This window comes from Labrus bergylta, chromosome 3 (genome assembly GCF_963930695.1).
Source record: "Labrus bergylta chromosome 3, fLabBer1.1, whole genome shotgun sequence".
Classification (NCBI taxonomy): domain Eukaryota; kingdom Metazoa; phylum Chordata; class Actinopteri; order Labriformes; family Labridae; genus Labrus; species Labrus bergylta.
In genome coordinates, this window is record NC_089197.1 from 28,902,179 (window position 1) to 28,923,093 (window position 20,915).

Below are 20,915 nucleotides of genomic sequence, written 5' to 3' on the forward strand. Positions count from 1 at the left end.
ACATTATAGAGGCACTCAGCATCATGTATTGATTCACAAATGGAACTAGGCCAGCAATCCTCTGAGAATATTGTGTGTGTGTTTGACCTCACATACGGACTAGGATTGTCACGATACCAAACGATCCAATTCTAGATTTAAAATTTTTTTTTTGATACCACTGCAGACAAAATGGATGTCCTAAGCACTTAAAATATGTTTTTTTCTTGTTTTTGATTACCAGCCCCAAAAATGCAGGAAAACTCATGGACACTGTTTAGACTATACATTGGCTACGTTATGGTACTGAATCGTTGTCAGCGTATTTGATTTGCAATTTATTAGTTTCATAAAAATACTGAAGATCTGTGGTTTTGTCAAAACTTCTGTACTTTTTTTTACATTGAGCATAAGATAACATAGGTTGTATTGTTTTCAAATATGTGGTATCAAATTTAGACAAACAAATGCCCAACTGAGCTGAACTCAGTTGTGAACGTCCTGCCTTGTGTTGAGTCTCACAGTTAAACAGAGTTTTGTTTCAAATGATCAAGTTGTAGCTTGAATAAAAAAGGGTATATCTTAAAGCCTACGATTATTAAACTCTTTGGTGGTCAACTCCACAGAGTTTTCATTTAAGGTTGATATACCCTGAATGACTCCTGCCATTTCACATAAACACTCAATATCTTTAAAAACTGACATGAAACACATTATGGCCCCATTTGTACATCACAGAAATACACATGCAGACTCTTAGATTTCACACTCAAACATGAAGAGGAAATGGGCTCTCATGGGGGAGAACCTTTATGAGTTACGCCTTGTAAAGCGTGCAACGGTACAATCCTTCCCCCAGGCTCTTACTGATGTGATGGGCTCTTTTATTGGGGTCAGCAGAGGGCGTTACACTAAATCTAAGTGTGAGCATGTGTGTGTATTTGTGTAGTGCTTTAAAACTCTTGACCTGACATGAAGACTCACCTAGCCCTGCTTTCCCATGTCACCATGGTTACATATTTATTGTATTCAGGTGGCGTTTCAGTTTATACACACTTTAAAATGTACACACTCACACACAATTACCTTCATCCGAAGAGACAGTAACACAAACACCTTCAGACAAAGAGACACACTCACTCACACTATTTATTGAGCTTACTCTCTTAAATGGCCTTTGGTCATTAAACGATGCAACCAAAGGAAAGCCTGTTAATCTGGTTTAATAGGTGTGTGTGGGTGGGCTTTCATTTTTATAAAACACTTATCATTCTAGGTGAGTTTATTCATAACTTGACTTGTCCTGATTGTTTCACTTCATGAAATAATAAATATTAAATTGTTTGAAACCAAAAAAAATTCTTGGCATATTTCAGAGAAAGGTGCTTGATGCTCCTGTGAGGAGTTTTTAGCTCAAAAAGTCTGAAATGAATACTAATGTTATTTTCATACGATTTTTTTGCATGGCTTTATTCAGATAGGACAGTCGATAAAGTCAGGAATCTGGATGAGAGAGACAGAGTGGGGAATGATATGTGGAAAAGGAGCCACAGGTTAAACACAGTCCTATCAGACACAGTCGAACCCTGGCCTCCAGCTTCAAGAACAACAAAGTAAATGAACTGTTTGACTAACCAACACTGCAGAAAGGGGATTTCTCTATATTCAGTTTCAAAGCTTTGTACCACTGCCCTATCATCGGTCTCAGACGAGGAGATTAAAGCAAGCTGCATTTGTTTGAGTTTTCTACAGCAAAAAATCACAATGAGGGATACAATTGACAGTAATGGAAAGCTGGTTGCATTTCATCAGAGAATGCTACTTGCGCATGCACAGGACAAGATCATCAAGGAAGTACTGCTCTGCCCACAGAGGGGGACAGCAATAATGCAAACCAAAAATTCCTCACATGCTCTCCGACATACATTTGTTATTGATGTCATAGCAGTATTATAGATGATCTGTGTTTCCAGCACTTGACGTACTCTTCAAACATGAGGATTTCTAAAAAGTTTATCTTCAGCATCTACATTAGAGTGGTATTTATGATTGCATGCCTATAGAGCTAAAGGGTCTGCGAATAAATAGATATTGTTTATAGCTCACCTTCTGTGACTGCTCTATCCTTGGAGTGCTGTGTTGTTTGGAGTGTCTTAGGGATTACAATGCGATTCATGATCCCATGATGGTGTTTAACCAAAAGCAGTGTGTAGATTCACACTTCAGACAATGATTCAACTGTGCTAACAAGCACAAACAGACACCATAGCTCTGCTCCTCTTTCTCCTCGCAGGAGCAGCTTAAACAGAGTTGTTTCATCTGCTCGGCACCTCAAAGCTCTGATGACAAAAGGATACCCTATTTTGAAATACACATTGCAAAATCCTTAAACATTCAGAAGCTCTACCACCATGCATTAAAGAAAGGCAGGTGACGCACAGATGCTGCATTCAGGGTTTGGATCTATAAGAGGAAATGGTCAATACATTGTGTCCTTTCAAGGATTTAGTGCAAAACTGGATACGCAGAGCCCCCCCCCCCCTCACAAAGGCCAAAACTAAACATGTTTATATTTATTTTGTGTCAACCCGTAACATCATGAATGTAAGGATGGGAAATTGCATTTCTTCTGCCTGTCAGCCTGCGTATTATATACTGTCAGCTGCTTTGCTGTTCATCAGACATTCAGCCCTTTTCCTCTGACAGCCTGATACTTGCTTGTCCAAAAGAATCTCCGTAGTTTGTGCTGTCAGCATTTCAAGCTTTCGAGCCAATATACCATGAAGTACCACTGCTTTGGATTTCACACAGCCTGGTAATGGTTCATAACAGGGAGCATACTGGAGCAAAAGCAGTGACACGCTATCCGCGCTAATGACATTCTGGCTCCAATCTGCAGTAAGCTGATGACTATTTATTTCTATCTCTTGCAGATGTGCAGATGACAATCACTTCTCGATCAAAACCTTTAACATGAGCAACAAATCTGCTGATGCTGTACCATGAAAGCCAATCAGAGTTTTCATTGCATATTAATCATAATAAAATATTCACATTATAGTTATAGCAGCAACAACAGAGCACCAACAGTGTTTATTCATTTTTATTTACTGTTGTTTGTCTGCTTTATTCAAAATAGTCTGTACAAAACCATTTGCCCTGTTTAAATTATGTTTGCAATAAGTTTCTTGGTGACCCTCATGCAGGCCACAAGCCGAAACCCGTTAGTCCTATAAAGTTAATAAAGTTGTTCTTCATACTGCAAGTGTTGCTGGAGCTTTTTGACCTCTTCAAGCCTTCCACTCTTTATGCACCTTGGTTGGTGAAGGTGTGCCAGAAAATCCCACTCTACTTCTTCAGAAATCAAATAAAGACATTGGGTTTAATAAATAGACAGACCTACTAACTGAAGGAATTTATTCATAATCCAGCTGCTAGTTCTCTCTGTGACTGTACAAAGCTCTCCAGAAGACCTGGCCTGAGAACTGTGGTTGCACACCAACTTTAAGCTAGTAGACTCCAAAGCTAACGTTAGCAAGCCAGCTAAGAACACACAACATGTGAAAAAGGCCGCTCTGTTGACTTCTTCTATCCATGAACGCTTCAGAATCCATTCAATGTCACAATGTAAATATGAAGTATATAAGATGATCAGGGTGCCTTCAGATCAGACGCCGAGACATTTGGTGGGGTTTAAAGTGAATCCATAAAGAACTCATCCACCTGACACGCTGAACCATTCATCTGCTTTAACCAAACCAATCTCCCAAATGTCACAGGAGGAAATCTGTTGTAGATCTTTCTTCATGTTGCATGTAGCTGCAGAAAATGTAAGTGCCAAACATGGAAAGGGGAAAACAGACGTACTGAAAAAAAAAGAATAACAAAGTCAGTGAGAGATCAAAGAAAAAGAGAGACAAATGTGTATTCAGCCAGATCAGCAAGAGGAGGAGAAAGAGAGCAATAATAAACTGCTAGAAAGAAACTTCCAACTTAAAATTAGCTCTAACTAATAAATTGTTGTTTACATGTTAAAATGTTCTGGAGCTCAGTCAGATTGGATGACGCAGCGTTTTCTGTCTCTAATATCAAAGAAAACAACAGCAGCTGTCAGGCGCTAAATTGCGGCTGCTAACAGTTTGTGACAGGAGTGGGAGGAAAGGTAGAGGGAAAAAAGCTGGAACAGGAATCCTGCACTTGAGGCTTTTGATATGTGTCAGCGAGCTGAATGTACAGAGGAGGGTGAGGAGAGGAAAAAGAAGGGATTTAGGATAGAAAGAAAAAGAGATAACCAGAGAGTGACAGGTAGATGAAGAAAGGGAGAGAGGGGGGCAGTTAAGGTAAATAAGATGTGCACAGAGGGAGTAAGAGAGAGAGCATGTACTTATTCTTGTAAGCCTTAAAGAAACTTACAAAGTGAATGCTGGGACTCTTTGGGAGTCTTGTGTCATAGGGAAGGTGCAAAAGAGTTCACATGCCTTTCAGCAAAAATCCCTCTGAAAATCCATCTTTTCATAGATTCAAGTTTGGGAGGTTCACTCAGAGGGAAAAGTTTAGGTCGGTAGAGCGAGCAGAAAAAAAAGCCTTTTTGACAAAGCAGCAAGTCGCGAAACTGAACAAATTGATGAGTTATTTCTATGTGAATTCAAATACATCACCAAAGCTTAAAAAGGAAAAAAAAGTCACACCTTTTCAATACTATTACTATGTTATATCTTACATTTATTTTGCATTAATGAATTCTGTCTTCTGTACCTGTTAGTTGCAGTCTTGATTCAAATAACCACAAATGTAATTAATTCACTTTGAGCCAGCCATGTAGCATAAATAATTTAAATATGGGTATTTATTTATTAACTTTTAGATCAGTATCTGTTTTTATTTTGTAATAGTGCTTTCACACTATAAGACTCATAGACATAAGACAACTCAAGACATAAGACTCCTGACTATTTTCCAACATTTTTGGGTGAGCAATATGTGTGATTGCAATTGGCTGAAGTTTTCACCCAGATTTTATCCTGACAGCCCCCAAGTAACATTTCCGTGTGAAGATATAGGCCTGAGCTGATGTGTGAACACTGCATGAAATATTCAGGAAACTTCAGGGGTTGATGGCATTTATCAATCAATCAGTCAATCTTTATTTATATCGCACCAATTTTTTACAAATGTTATCTCAAGATACTTTCCAAAAAGAGCAGGTCCAGACCTTACACCTTGTTATATTATTAACAAAGACCCAACATTACTCTTTGTTCAACATGAGCTCAGTTCTTGGCAACATTTTGCAAAGTTAGAGTGGCGAGGAAAAACTGCCTTTGGGAGTCAGAAACCACAAGCAGAACCAGACTCATGTTGAAGAGCCATCTGATGAAACTGTGTTTGGAAAGTGTGCTAGAGGGAGAAGCAGCATCATCACATTATGTAGTTGTCTTTTACTGACAACACGAGTCAAACTACACATTGCATTGATATAAAAGCAAAATTGTCATCATAGTGTGGAACTCTGTTGCTTCTTCTGCATTTTCCCTTAGTTCTTAATATGACATGTCCTTCCACCTGAGACCCCCCCCCCCACACACACACACACACACACACACACACACACAAATCACACACACTTCCGAGGGAAAGTCTCCTGCTTGGGAGGAACATGTGTGAGACGTGTGAATAAAGAAATCATGACGATTTTAGCGGCAGCCTGGCTGAAATTGACCACATTATCTTTTTTTCTTTGTCTTACCCTCAGGTGAAAGTGATGGTACGTGTGTGCCCAGTGTCTCAGTCCAATGCAGCAGAGTCCAGTTCCTTCCTTAAAGTTGATCCTAGGAAAAAACAAATCACCATCATGGATCCTTCAGCCAATCACACACCAAGCACCACCTCCCAGAAAAGGTTAGGAGCCAATCAGGTCCCTCCAAAGATGTTCACCTTTGATGCGGCGTTCCCTCCAGATGCTTCACAGGTAATAAACAACAAGCTACTCACATTTGATCTTGACCTAATGATCTTGATCTTCACAACTGTCTTTAATGTACCACTTAAATAAAGACGATTGCAAAGAAACACAAAAGGCTTGAATAATTCACATCATGATAAGCTTGCAGTTTTATTGTGTTGTGTGTTATATGTGTTGACAAACTGGTTACTAACTCTGGCACTTACATCAAAATGAAATCCCATATTTAAGAACTAAAAAGACATTTTGGGAAATAATGAAATACAATTTTTAAGCTGAGAGTTAAATGAAAAAACACCTTGACTGTCATGTCTGTTAAGTCAGCACCCACTTAGCTTAGGACATTTGAGCAGTTTGGAAGCATAGGAAAACAGCTAGCCCAGCTCTGTTCAAAGTCCAGCCACCAGTAGCCAGATGTCTCTGCATCCAGCCAGGGAATAGTTCCAGCGTGCAACACTTTATATCAACCACTCTTAGCTTATTGCTTGTGTAACGAATATATAAACAGGTAAAGGTATGTTTTATTTTTAAGGTTACTGTAACTATTGCTCACAGGACTCTGGACATATTCAGGCATCTCATAGATCGTCTGTGTTAATGCTAAGCTAACTGTCTCCTGGTTCCTGATTCAAACTTAGAAAAAACACACGAGTGGTATTGATCTTATCCTCTAACTCTTATTTAAAAACTCTTACTTCATAAAACAAGCTGAATGCTGTTTTTTTTGTAGCCTATTATTTTCTCTAGGTAGTGATCAGCCACACATGTTCAATAGAAAAGTTACTTCCGATTCAAAAGAAAATCACAAGGTGGGACTAAATGCTTTGAATTAAAAAAAGACTGACAAACAATTTTAATTTTAAATATCAGGATGCTATCTCATACTTTCCATGCTGTTGAAATAGCATGAATGCAGCATTAGTGGCACTAATGAGTCCTTATTTTTGAATCTACTGTGCACTCATGTTGGCAATCAAAAAGACATGTATTCACATGAAACATTCAGAAAACCTCACCAATGCTCAGATTGCCCAAATAACTCTTTACCTTCAGGTATTTATGCTGATTGTGACCATTTTCCTCATCTCTTTTCTTTCTTCTCTGTCTGCCTGTTGCTAGGCGGAGGTGTGCGCAGGGACGGTTGCTGAGGTGATACAGTCGGTGGTGAATGGAGCAGACGGCTGTGTCTTCTGCTTTGGACACTCCAAACTCGGTAACACTCTCACACACATGCACACAGACTGCAAATTATAGGAAGTGTGGCATGTGAGTCATCTTTTGAACATTTGTTTGACAGTGTGTCACTCGGCCGTGTCTTTCTGGCTCTCTTCTATCAGAGGGAGAAAGAAGAGGATTAGTGTCTGCTGAGGCTGAAAGCATCCTCAGTCTGCTCTGTCTGTGTTTCCCTCGTCTTTGCTCCCTCTCTAATCCCTCTGAGGATGGTTTTTAGAGAAGCTGTCTTAAAAAGGGTCAGGACCTCTTGCTGCACACTGCCACATATCCCAACCCACATACACAACCAAAGACTCACTACAAACACACACATGCACACACAGGTTTTTTTTTCCTGAATCCTGGGTCGGCCCCTGTTGTGTTTATCCCTGTACATGTAAGCAGCATTATCCTTCCTGGCTTGTGATCTTCATCCAATGTGTAAGTCCCCTTGAACCACAGGCAAAGGACAGAGCACAGAATTTAAATGCTGCAGTTCAGCAGGGACCACCCAGTGTTAAGGACGGAGCTATCTGAACAAAGAACAATTAAGTTAGATCTTAAAACCTGCAAACAACATATCTTACTCCATGGTAAACATGTAATATTGTCAGATAATTTTGGTCTTCTTCGGCTGGCTATTGAGTGAAAAAAAATTGCATGTTTTTAAAAAAAAACTCTTCAGCTCATTTATGTAACTCAGTGATTGCCAGGAAAAGACAAAAGAACAATCTAAAAGCATTCAGACAATTACTTGTTAAGTTTCAACAAGTTTACCTCCAGATAGGGTCGTGTAGATTCCAAAAGGAAATATTTAATTAAACAGCTGTTTCAGACTGTAAAATATTTTTGGACCAAATATATCAAAATCAGATTAAATATAGAGTCATTTGGGGTGCTATGTTGATGCACAATAAGTGTGTAAATCATTTAAAAAAGGATGACCTTTTAATGATTTTTGTTATGGGTCTGTGTGTGTGTGTTGAACAATTATACCAATATGTGAAAAAAGTCTCACAGCCATTCACTTCTCAAAGCAGTTAAGTATATTCTCTAATAAAAGGCATATAAAAAGGCACTGAAAACCATACCACAGGATGGTATTCTCTGTCAGAGAACACTTCTAAAGTTACACATGTACAGGACAGCACCACAAAGAGACAAGACAAACTGCTTTGTCCACAAGGGGCGCCAAAATCCACACGAGATAAAAGTTCCTCATAGTTGCTTTTACTAGGAATAAGAAAGATGGTAACTATAAAAGTGAGAAACAATTTCAACTAAAAAAAAAATCATTTAAATGAGGCTTCATTTTAAAGCTTCCCACATATTACATAGAAGAATGAATAACTCTGCAGAGAGCAGAACCTTTATCCTTCTCCCTTAATAAGGCCCTCGTTTGACGGATCAACCTAATGCACATATATACCACTGCTCTCAAAGACACTCCACAACGTGTCGACACAGACAGCCTGTCGAGCACAGTTTAAAGTTTCTCTCAATGCTCTCATGTTTTCAGCTTTCAATCTTGACCGATGAAAATGCAGACTGTGTCATTGTTTCTTACTGTGTAACATGACCATGACTTGAACTAATATGCCTCCAAACATGCCTCTGATTACCAGTGTTTGATGGGATGATAAGTGTGATAAAATCTTCTGGCCTTTAGAACGTAAGTGCTTTATATGACTGAGAAATCCATCAAAGACAGTTTGCGCTCTCAATCAGTTTTACTGTTTTAGTAATGCCATGGAGCCGCTCTGTCCTTGCTGCTGTTGCTGCAGATGAGATCATTCTTTGTGATATAGCTCACCTAGGGCCATGGAGCTTAATGAGGCTGCATTATAACGGTATTACCTCTTTCATAATTAAAATGGGGACTGTAACACTTAACACATTTATCTTCAGCCCTGTGGCCCTCGGCTGTAGACACTGAAGACACACAGAAAGTCTACTCATGTACACACACTTACACTTTCACAAAGAGCAACCAGGTTTTTATTAAATTGGGAAAAATTAAATTAAAGTCCAAATAAAACTGAAATAAATGGATGAATTTAAGGAAAATAGTTTAATCCTCCAGTTTGCATTCATGTCTGAGGGATGTTGTTGTCGATTATTGGCCTAAGATGGATCATCTTTTAATAATGCTGATGCTAATGCTGAGTGTGTGAGTGTGTGTCTTTGAACCGATGATACACCGCTGCCTTGCTCAATTGCACACTCTCGCACATAATTCACTATCTCTCTGACGGTATCGGCAGCTCTGCTCCATGAGACCAATTACCAGGAATATACATCAAAGACACAGACATGGACACACATGCTGCCCTACAGCTTGTGGTGTTCATCACTGTGTTGGAGGAGTCAGATAGATGACCATATCTTGACGCCTGGGCGAGTCATACTAGCAGGAAACATTGTAGAGCCATACATCAACACACACACACATGATTCGTTTAAGTTGAGACTCACACTCAGAGAGAGTGTTATTCAAGAGCTCTGTTGTTACTGCGGTGACACTTCATGGAGCCATTATGACTGAGAGAGCTCATCTTATTTAATAAATGAAAATAGATCAACTGTTTAATCAGTAAAATGAAAGACCAGTGTTGCATTAAACAAGCTGTTATAAAGCAGTGTGTTGTCAGATTGAATGCTCTCATTAGCATTTCTTTAACAGCCTCTTGAGGTTTCATGACAGTGTGTGCATTAAGAGAACCATAAAAGGTTTCATTTGACCTCTACTAAAGTAGTATTCACTTTTAGGTTGGGCATGTTTGCTTCTCAAATCTCCTAATTTTTCTATGATTTTTTTTTTTTTTTACAAGTCATGAAATGCATCTTTGCTTTGACAAATAAATTGAGTCACTACAGGAACCACTCAGGGAGAACAATGTTAAGTTACAGTGTGAGTGACAACCTGCAACCCATCCTGCCTCTGAACAAATCTGAGCACATTTCTCCTCCCTGCATCACTGGAGTCAGGCTTTTGATGTGCTCTGATTCTCTGTAAGTGCTCGTGTCAGTGTGATTGTTAGTGATGACATATGGCTTTGTTTAGGTGTGTGTTTGATCTCCAACTCCTGACAGCAGGAGCAGGTGTGTGTGTGTGTGTGTGTGTGTGTGTGGGATTAAATGGGAAACTGTCATCTTGTGTCTCAAAGGGACAGATTTGGAGGCTCAATGCGCACATGCATGTTCAGGCACTCAAACACACACTTCCATGGCAGTCTCTTTTGATGATGTATATCTCCATCTTTAGGTGTTCACCCTTCCCCTCTTTCATCTCTCTGTCTCTTTCAGGTAAATCGTACACGATGATCGGCCGTGATGACTCTCTGCAGACTCTGGGTATAATCCCCTGTGCCATCTCCTGGTTGTTTAAGCTCATCAACGAGAGGAAGGAAAAAACAGGAGCACGCTTCTCTGTTCGAGTCTCTGCAGTCGAGGTCAGTGTTACAGACGAGACCTTCATTTGAAACATTCCCTGCAGAGTTAAACAGATCTGCCAGTCATGATGAACACATTTGAGGAAGAAAGTGAAATTAAAATGTGTGCATAATATTAAGCACCTCATAGTATTAGAAATGTCTTCCAATCACACTCAAAACTATGTGACTTTTGTTTCTGTTAAGTTTTCTGATCTAAAGCGTGATTATGAATAAAGCGTGGTTATGCTTAGCTAGCTGTTTACACCTGGTTTTAGCCTCACCTGCAGGCCAACTTTTGATGACCACAAATGTTTACTGACTTGATGCTGGAGTTGGATGTACTCACCATGATGATCTTTCTTCAGCAGCAGGTGTTGAGCGTTGGCAGGGGAGTTGAGCTCTTTAATAATATAACACTAGTTAATGCTACAGAGCCATTATTTAGAATTAGCGTCATAGCCTTGAGAACAAGTAGTGGCATCAGAGCTAACATTGCTTGTGTATGCTATATTATGGATAACAGAGCATTTTGTCACACACCATTGAAGAGTAATTTGAAAATGATATTTTCAGACGGCAGGTCTTCTGCTTCAGCCTCTGATTATGACTCACACGTTTCAAACCTATTATTAAGAGCTGTGCTTGGCAGATGACAGTCAATATAAGTTGAGATCGGCGATGCCCACACCATCTTGAGAAGTGGACTTCTTGTTTTAGAGCTTTTTTTTCTGATACCAACTATAAAGCTTGTTTGCCTCATATTTTTGTGATTCTTAACTTTAATATCAATAAAGATTTTCCTGTAAGATTTAGTCTGAGATGTAGTTGGAAAATTATTTTGACTGAAAACAAGAAGTTTCTTCTATTAATTAGTGTGTACTGTATGTGTGTGTGTTTATGTGTGTGTAGGTTTGGGGAAAAGAAGAGAACTTAAAGGACTTACTATCTGAAGTAGCTACTGGAAGCCTACAGGATGGACAGTCACCTGGAGTCTACCTGTGTGAGGACCCCATCTGTGGCATGCAGGTACACACACAAACACATGGAATCCTTCAACTGAGTGCACGCACAGCCTCACACCTCGTAATGATAAGACGTAGACCTTTGTGTTTTTTAGCCTTAGGCCGTTTCTGTTGTCTTCAGTAGGAGCAGAACTGCACAAGCACAGACAATCACCCAGATGAAATGTGAGAGCTTTAATATGCCGTTCTTCTAAAATAAGCACCTTTTAAACAGTAGGTTTAGAAATAGCTGACTCATTGATTCATCTTTTAAACTAAAAATAGAGAGTACTGACTTTGACTTGCCAATTCAGAATCAAAGAACAAGACACAAAGTAAGGAAGAAAAACAAAACATGTATTTTTGTCTGTTTGTCTTTTCTTTTTTAAATGTACCTTTAACTGATTAATGACATTATTGTGTTTTATATTTACTGAACAATCCGCTCTGAAGAGCATAACTGCAAGACCACACAGGACTGCTGCATCATTGCAATTAAAATTTCAGAGAGAACTTTTCTTAATAATTGAGATAGGAAATACAAGTGGCCATCAGGGTGCCCTGTGCACAGCCGAAACACGTTCTCAGGTGAGCGCGGTTGCAGGAACATACCACAGCCACAGAGCTTTGATTTATTTTTCATTGGAAATATCAATGTTTTGAATTCTAAGAAAAACAGACAGTGATATTATTATTATTATTATTATCATTATTATTATTATTATTATCATTATTATTATTATTATTATATTAGCAATCTCACAACAATGGAAGTTTAAATATTTAACATTGTAGTGTGTGGATGTAATGTGGATGCAAAAAACAAAACAAAACAAGATAACAGAGTGTGTGCGTGTGTGCGTGTGTGTGTGTGTGTGTGTGTGTGTGTGTGTGTGTGTGTTTTTTGTGTTTGGTGGGGTGCCTAGAGCTATATGTTTATAGGATTATAGGGTCTGATTCAAACACATCTGTGTAATCCTTAACTAATCTGACATAATCTCATCAGTAATGATATCCTGCAGAAACACACACACACACACACACACACACACACACACACACACACACACACACTGTCTCTCTCTTCCATCGACGCTCTATCTGTCTTGCATACCTGCAGACAAATTAGAAAATTCATTATCTCAATATGCCAGTCCTTCCAGTACATGCAGGGTCGTCATTGTGCACATTATTATCTGTGTTTGAACACTTCTTGGCAGGTAAACCGAGCCCCCCTCAGCTAAAGACTAAACTTCCTCTTCTCTGGCTCTTTGTCCATTTTTTTTAATGCCCATGAGGAACGTTTTCACATGTTTTTCTGTGTGCATGTTTTCCAGCTACAGAACCAGTCTGAACTACGAGCTCCGACCCCAGAGAAGGCAGCCTGGTTTCTGGACGCAGCCATCGCAGCTCGCCACAACAGCCAGCGGCTCAACACCTCAGAAGAAGAACACAGGAACTCACACATGCTGTTTACGTTACACATATACCAATATCGCATGGAAAAGACGGGCAAAGGAGGGAGTGAGTACTCTTTGTTCTTTCACTGGTATTGTCATTACCTTTATCAATCTATAATAATTACTGTAGTCATTGTTTACCTTTCATGAAGTAACACTAATAAGTTACACTTGCACTACTGTTGCTGATTGTTCACTATTAGCAATCCCGTTACCAAAAAACACAGTGTCAGCAGTGAGTCGTACAAATGTCAATCGTTGTAGGATGTATACAAACATGTTATGTTCTATCAAATATGATTTCACCACAGAAATAAACAATAATGATTGACTGATCAATTCATTACCTAAAGCCACCATGATGAATAATAAATAAGTTAAGCATGAGAATTGTTGACACATTTGTATGTGAACCTGTCAAACTGTTATATATAGACTCTGTGTTAACATTAATTTACATTTACATCACAAATGCACACATATCTACATACATTACTGGCTATAGGAGTTATTTTTTTGTGTTTGAGAGAAAGTGACAGATGAAGCTGAGCAAAGCATGACAGCTAATAATCACTTTTAGTGCTCAAAAGGCTGCATGCATATGTGAGAGAACAAAGCAGAAATGTTTGTGTGCATGTACACGAGCATTTAAAACACATATATCACATGGAGGCAGTGAAGATGCTTGTGAATGGCAAAAACAAGTAAAACGTGTTTTCACCAGGAGTTGTCCTCTTACTCGGCTACAGAATTCTATTAAGGAAAAAAAAAAATGGATTCTGAAGTCAAGCTTCAGTCTGTGAACATGTTAGTACTGATTCTTGTGAATAATTTTTGAAATATAAATATTTGAAAATATAAATAACTAAGGTGCACATTTAGTGGAATACATTCTTTTTGGTCTGTTCTCCTTAAAATATCACAACAACCTCTACATTGAGTGTAAAAGAGTGTAAAAGTCTAAAAATTAGACTTGCTAAGCTAAAATTAACTGGAATGTTTCATTTAATGTATTCTACTACATGTATTTACCCCTGTTTCTCTTACTTTCTTCTCTTCTTTCTTCTTCCACTTATTTTTTGACCTATTTTGTCAACTTCGTCAGTGTCAGGAGGGCGCAGTCGCCTCCACCTGCTGGACCTTGGCAGCTGTGATGTGAAAGTACTTGGGGGAGTAGGAGGAGGGAGTGGCGGGAAAGGCAGGGAAAACTCTTCACCCAGCTCGGCCCCTCTGTGCCTCTCTCTGTCTGCCCTCGGAAACGTGATCCTGGCCCTGGTCAACGGGAGCAAACACATCCCATACAAGTAAGGTGGTGTCTGCCAATGTGTGTGTTTGAGAGGAGAGGAGAGGAGAGGAGGGGAGGGGAGAGGAGAGGAGAGGAGAGGGGAGGGGAGGGGAGGGAGGAAAGGAGAGGAGAGGAGAGGAGAGGAGAGGAGAGGAGAGGAGAGGAGAGGAGAGGAGAGGAGAGGAGGGTAGGGGAGGGGAGAGGAGAAGAGGGGAGAGGAGGGGAGGAGAGGAGAGGAGAGGAGGGGAGGAGAAGAGAGCAGAGGTTCAGGTAGGAAGAGAAAAGAGGAGAGGAGTGAAGGATGACATGAGGAGGAAATAAGTCTGTTTTCTGAGTTTGAGAAGGAAATGGAGAAAAGACTGTGAGATCCCTCAAGTTGTTTTAGGTTTCAGGGACTTAATGCTATAAACAACAACAGCTGCTGTTACATATTCATCATTTTCACTTTGCTGCTTAACTGACTGGCAATGAGAGCAAAGAAGAGAAAGAGGAGAAAGAGGAGAGAGGGAGGGAAAGAGAGAGCGTGGCACACAGAGGGAGGGAGAGAGAGAAAATACAGGGGGCACTGTAGTAAGAGGTAAGCAGTAAGCGGGTAGTGAATGGCAGCACATGATAAAGAAAACATGGTAATTTCTTTAATAAAGTTAAGTAAGCCTATGCACTAATGAGCATGTACAGTTTTTTGAACAAACTGATATTGCCCCCATTTCACCTTTCTCTCTGTTTAATTGCTCTTCTCCTTCAGGGCTGTATCTCTGTGCTTCGCGTTGAGTTAGCGTAATTTAATCACCAGCTTTTGCATTTACATTCCAAAACAGCCTGCAAGCTATCACTGAAGCTGCATGCTACGTTCTGCTCAGTCTCATCTGGCATGGCTGTTGGGGATTTGGACTGGTTTAACAAAGATGCTGTGTTACTGCCACTTCTCTCAAACCAAAGACCAAGAAGAAGTCACAGAATCACTGAGCAGAGGTTACAGAGCACATTGAAGCAAACGTGACAATCTGTGGAGACGAGTGGGAGCTGCCACTGTGGGGCTGTAGTCAGTTAGACTGGCTAATAGCAATAAATGAGTTCGAAGTGGCTGTCGGTGTTTTGGAGCCTAAGCTGAATGATCAATATCCTTTGCTTGTAAGAAACAGAAGTAGTCATCATACTGTCAAAGGATTGAGTAGGAAACCATGAGAAACAAAATAAACAGCAGGTCCAGATATGGACAAAAAAAGTAGAGACCAGAGAGTCATGGTTATTAATATTAACTCAAAAAGCAAACATTCACCCCTTATATGGAATATACATGTCAAAATGTAAGCATCTGGAGATCACAAATCTTTCACAAAAATGAGGAATTGTTTGAATCTAGTTTGCATGCAAGAACTCTGTTTCATTAATTTCTTCCCACTTAAAGGCTCAACCGGTCTGTCAGTGCTTCATTACTTTTGGGATGTGTTCCAATCCTGCTCTTTAATCCCTGTCGCGTTTCAGTGCTGTTGCTAGGTAACAAGCGATTTTATGGCAGATTATGAGTAACACAATGGACATATGTAGCAACCAAGTTCACGAAAAATGTGCAGACAGTCGTCTGTCACCACCAAATCAACAACTTGGATCCAATCCTCTCGACATGATGCCAGACAGTGTTGCTGTACCCATGTTTCAGACACAACATGCTAATGTAGATTTAGAGGCTCTGCACACATTTACTCTTCAGGGACTCTGTTCAGCTCCTTGTCCAAAATTAGACCACTTGCCATCTGGTTTGCTGTATCGCTCTCCTGGCAAGGTCCCTCTTCAGTCATACAGCTCCCTGATCCCACTGCCACCTTCATTCCTGAACTGTCTGCAGCCTCTGTCAAAAGAGACAAGTCAGGGACAAATTTAGCTGTAATCTCCAATATGCCAAATTTCTTAATATTTGCAATGCAAGAGCAATCCTGGTAATGCCAAAAATTTGCAAACAAACTATTCCTTACCCCTGGTTTAAACGCTGTACACTTGTATCTGTGGCAGAATGTCCTCTCACACTGTATAACTGAATTGTTTATGACCCATGACTTAAACTCACGATGTTCAACCGGATTGAGTTCACACTGTACAAGGGCAATCAGGACTATCAATCACTCTCTTCACACACACACACACTCTTCATCGTTAAAAACACAAGTAACTAAATCATAACATATAAAACCTGTCAGCTGGTGATCTGCAGACATTTCCTGCCAATGTTTCTAACATGACCCAAGGGAGAAGACAGACTAAACAGGCATAGTTGCTGTTGCTATGGTAATTTTGGACACTGCCTGTCAATTTGTCATGGAATCGCTGCGCAGTCGTACATCACAAATATCAAACATGCCAGAAAATCAGCCGACCGGCCGGGAGCAGCTGATCGGGCTGTGATCAGCCGTTGTGCCTCAGAGTACTCTTTACGACCGACCAAGCACAATCGACTGAAATTCGGTCCGACTTCAAAACCAGATGTACGATTTAAAAACTGTCCTGAAACCGTACAGTGTATACCCGGCCTTTAGTAATGTGGCTTCTTGTTTCTCTTAATGATAGTGATATAGGAATTCAAATGTGCAAAAATGACAGGCTAGTTTTAATCATAAAGAGCGTCATATTAACCTTTGTAGCTCTTCCTAGAAAAAAAATCTAATGAATCTAGCACAGTCTGAATTAACATGCAAATGAATACTTCATGACTCATGCATTTACCTACTTTAATCTCAGGCAGAGATATTCAGAGATAGAGAGAGACTGAGGCAGAGAGGAAAGGGTTTGTTAAAGCCTGAGGCGGCGCACAGAGAGAGAAGAAATGAGAGGAGAACAGTACAGCATCGACAAGAAGGAGGAGGTCAAGATAGAAGTGTGTGCATACTGTGCGTGTGTGCATGGGAATGTACACATATGTGTGTGTGAGACAAGCCTGCAGGCTGTGTTTTTAGAAAAGGGGGACAGCAGCGTGAGGCATCGGGCCACAGAGGAGCTTTACTCACTGTCAGCCTGCAGGCCTTAACACACACATATATACATATATACACACACACACACACACACACACACACACACACACACACACACACACACACACACACACACACACAGGCTGTGAATGATTGCAGCGGCCCACCCAGGAGAAAGTCTTTTCTTAAACACACAGCCTACTTTAACTCTCCCATCTGCTATTATAATCTCTGTGAGATGTAGACCATCTCCCAATATTAGACTACATAATATTGAGAGAGCTTCTTTTAAAACTTTGTTAGCTTTAGCCCGGAGTACAAACCTTTCATGTGTTATAAAAGCACTTATTTATAAACATAATCAATAATTACAATTAACTTTGCTTTAGCTTCTTAATATTAATATGTAACACCATTTGCTCCAACTTGTGGAAATTGTTGAGCGCCAAGGATGAGCTATGAATAAGCCTTTGTCAAATTTGAGACGTGTGGGCGTCTGCTGGAAAATCCACCACTTTTTGTCACACTTTTGAGTGACTATGTGCATTTACAGCGGGTCTTAAGCGCTCACATCTCGCTGTATGTGTGTTACCAGGGAAAGCAAGCTGACCATGTTGCTAAGGGAGTCGCTAGGCAACATGAACTGCCGGACCACCATGATTGCTCACATCTCCGCCTCACCCAGAGATTTCTCAGAAACGCTCTCCACCATCCAGATCGCTTCCCGAGTGCTCCGCATGAAAAAGAAGAAAACTAAAGTGACCGTGGTGAGTTTGAATTAAACCATGATGCTTGATTAAAATGTGATCTGATAACTCTCAAACTTTAGGTACATTAAGTTCAGATAAAGATAATGAAAACTACTGGTAAGATTTATAACTGACTTTTAATTAGTGTCCAAATCTTGAAACACATTCATCCTGCACATTTGCTGGACATTGCTCTGCATAATGTTTCATTTGTGTAAGTCATGGGAAAATCTTAGTTTTGTTTAACTTACTGCAGAAAACTAGAAATAATGAAAAGATTGTGCTCCAAACATTATACATCTATTGCCTCCACTCCGTTTCAATCACCACATGAGCCTGAGGTGCTGCTAACACTACCACCTTTCACTTCTCATGCTCACTTCTTTAAAAAAGGAGGAAAAGGGGTGATGTCTTAAGAGCTATAAATATAAATCTCCAACTGGAGAGAGATGTAGTCATGAGAAACCTCCAATGCGGGTCTGTAATAGAAAAAGTCTAAACTAAATTAAATTACAGTTCTTATCTCCAAACTGTTTTGTAACATGGCTCAGGTGCATGATCCTTATAGATGTGTGTGATTTTCTCACTCTTCCCTCTCTCTCCTGCCTCTAACTGTCAATTAAATTATAAAAAAAAAAAAAATCTCTCTCTGCATTTTCTCTCTCACCGCCCAACTCTGCCTCATCCTCGTCTGTCTCTTCCTTTCCTCAGCAATACACCTCCAGCTCATCTGGAGGAGAGAGCTCCTGCGAGGAGGGTCGCATGCGGCGCCCTACCCATCTGCGACCTTTCCATCACCGTGGCGATGCTGACTCCGACCTTCAATTGTTAAGGCTGTCCAGCGACCCTGACGAATACTCGAGCAGCGAGCAGTCGTGTGACACGGTTATCTACGTGGGCCCAAACGGGGCTGCGGTGTCAGATAGAGAACTGACGGACAATGAGGGACCGCCGGAGTTCGTACCCATCATTCCTGCTCTGCTCAGAGGCAAAACATCAGAGCAGCATCAAGCTCAAAGTCAGGCAGGCGGATCACAGAACAAGGTCATTTAAAAAGATTCAAACAATCAGCAGGGATAAGATGGAGACTTGTACTACATGAGATGTCTTCTCACTGCCATCTGATATTTGTTCTTACAGGTGCAGTCTCAGCCTGAGGAGCAGCCAAGTGCCCCTACTCAGCCCCTCCCTCAGCCTGCTCAGTCATTGCTCGGACAGCCACTGCTCGGACAGCCATTGGCCCCCGTCCCAGAGGAAGCGGCTGAGTGCCTCAAGTGCAACACCTTTGCTGAGCTGCAGGAGAGACTGGACTGCATCGATGGCAGCGAGGAGGTGACAAGAGTTTATCATATAAAGGAAAACACTATTTACAATTAAAAGAAATGTTTGCGCAGCAACTTGTTCTTCAGCTTTTTATGTTGTGTGCAGCTGAGATTATTATTTATTCTCATCCAACACCACTAATCTTCTCTTGAATAACTCTTTGCTTTTATTATAAAATAAAGGGACATATGTGGAGTATTAACTATAGAGATCCAATCACACCATCCATGGCATTCCCATATGAAAAACAGAGATTCATCATCATCTGTCTTCTTTTTCAGGTGGCGAAATTCCCCTTTGAAGAGGTTCCAGCAAACAAACAAGGTGCCAAACAAGACCAGTGTCCTTCTTCACCTGTCCCAAACTCTTCTCCCTCTGCTCCCAGCTCTGCTTCGGCATTGGATAAAGAAACCATCACAGGTACGTTAGTGACTTCATAAGCTGTAAATGACTTGTTTCCTTCATTTTAAAAAAAATGGGGAAAAAGTTTCAGAACGGGCGCTCAGTGGCTCTATACACTGTCCTATCTCTCCATTAAAGGCACAAAAGGCCCAAAAATAAACGTTTTAAAAAAAACAAAAAGAATCAGAACAAAAACTTATTTTTAAGACTTCATTTGACCAGTTTTACAGTTGTAGTTCTGTATTTCAACATCTGATCAAGTTGTTTACTACAGTTGTTGCAAACAATGTATGTCCGATGTCGAACATCCCACAGGCTCTGCAGGTTGTGTAGGAAGTGCAGTGCAGTCGTCCAGGAGGACCAATGACCAGCAACTTCAAGAGATCAACGAGGTGGTGGAGGAGGCTGAGCTGGCAGGGACCATGATCCACAACCTGACTCAGAGTTCTGGTTCCACTATAGTCACTAGTACAAGGAGCATCACAGGAAGTAACTGCATCACCTCCAACGCACTGCACAGGGCAAAGAGCTCAAATCTGCATGACAGGCAAGGCTGCACTTTGGGTTTGATTTAGGGGCAGTACTTTGCTATTAGTCATTTGAGTATATTCGACTTGATTTGATGTTATGTGACCTTTATTGTCCGTCTGAACAGCCCTGAGAGTCTGAATGCGTGCAGCAACACTGATGGGAAGGCACGCCCACTAGGATCACCTCGCCTCGGCATCGCCAGTTTGACAAAAACCTCAGACTACAGGTAAAGCTTTAACAAAATGTAAAAAAAGAAATTTCTTGCTAATCATCCAATATTACTCTAGGAATTTGTAAAATGTGTAGATTAGGTATAGCAGCTTAATGTTAGACCCTTGTATTCCTCCTCAGGCCTCCATCCTCTCCGTCCCAGCGGTGTAAAGTTTACACACAAAAAGGTGTGATGCCGGCAACACCCCCTCTGTCCTCGCACACTCTGGCTCAGGAAGGCCAGCAGATCACAGAGGCGCTGACATCAGACAGTATGTATCCTACAGCATGTTTATGATTTAAAAATATGCTTTTAATTCATGTTTGATAGTTATGTTGATAAATGTAACTCTTAACTACCCACTTAAAATATGAAGCTTGTTCTCATTTTGAAACTTAAA

The 20,915-nt window shown here is 40.5% G+C and overlaps 1 protein-coding gene across 1 annotated transcript in view; it reads left to right on the forward strand.

Moving 5' to 3' along the window:
- The window catches only part of kif26ba (kinesin family member 26Ba), an 83,768-nt gene that overhangs the window by 49,829 nt on the left and 13,024 nt on the right, over positions 1–20,915 (forward strand). Inside the window, exons 6-18 of the mRNA XM_020639611.3 lie at positions 5,732–5,947; positions 7,061–7,154; positions 10,460–10,605; positions 11,497–11,613; positions 12,926–13,112; positions 14,154–14,352; positions 17,895–18,066; positions 18,760–19,092; positions 19,189–19,380; positions 19,653–19,791; positions 20,089–20,320; positions 20,429–20,530; positions 20,656–20,786. Coding sequence (XP_020495267.2) covers positions 5,732–5,947; positions 7,061–7,154; positions 10,460–10,605; positions 11,497–11,613; positions 12,926–13,112; positions 14,154–14,352; positions 17,895–18,066; positions 18,760–19,092; positions 19,189–19,380; positions 19,653–19,791; positions 20,089–20,320; positions 20,429–20,530; positions 20,656–20,786 — 2,260 coding nt within the window. The remainder of the gene's footprint in view (positions 1–5,731; positions 5,948–7,060; positions 7,155–10,459; positions 10,606–11,496; positions 11,614–12,925; positions 13,113–14,153; positions 14,353–17,894; positions 18,067–18,759; positions 19,093–19,188; positions 19,381–19,652; positions 19,792–20,088; positions 20,321–20,428; positions 20,531–20,655; positions 20,787–20,915) is intronic.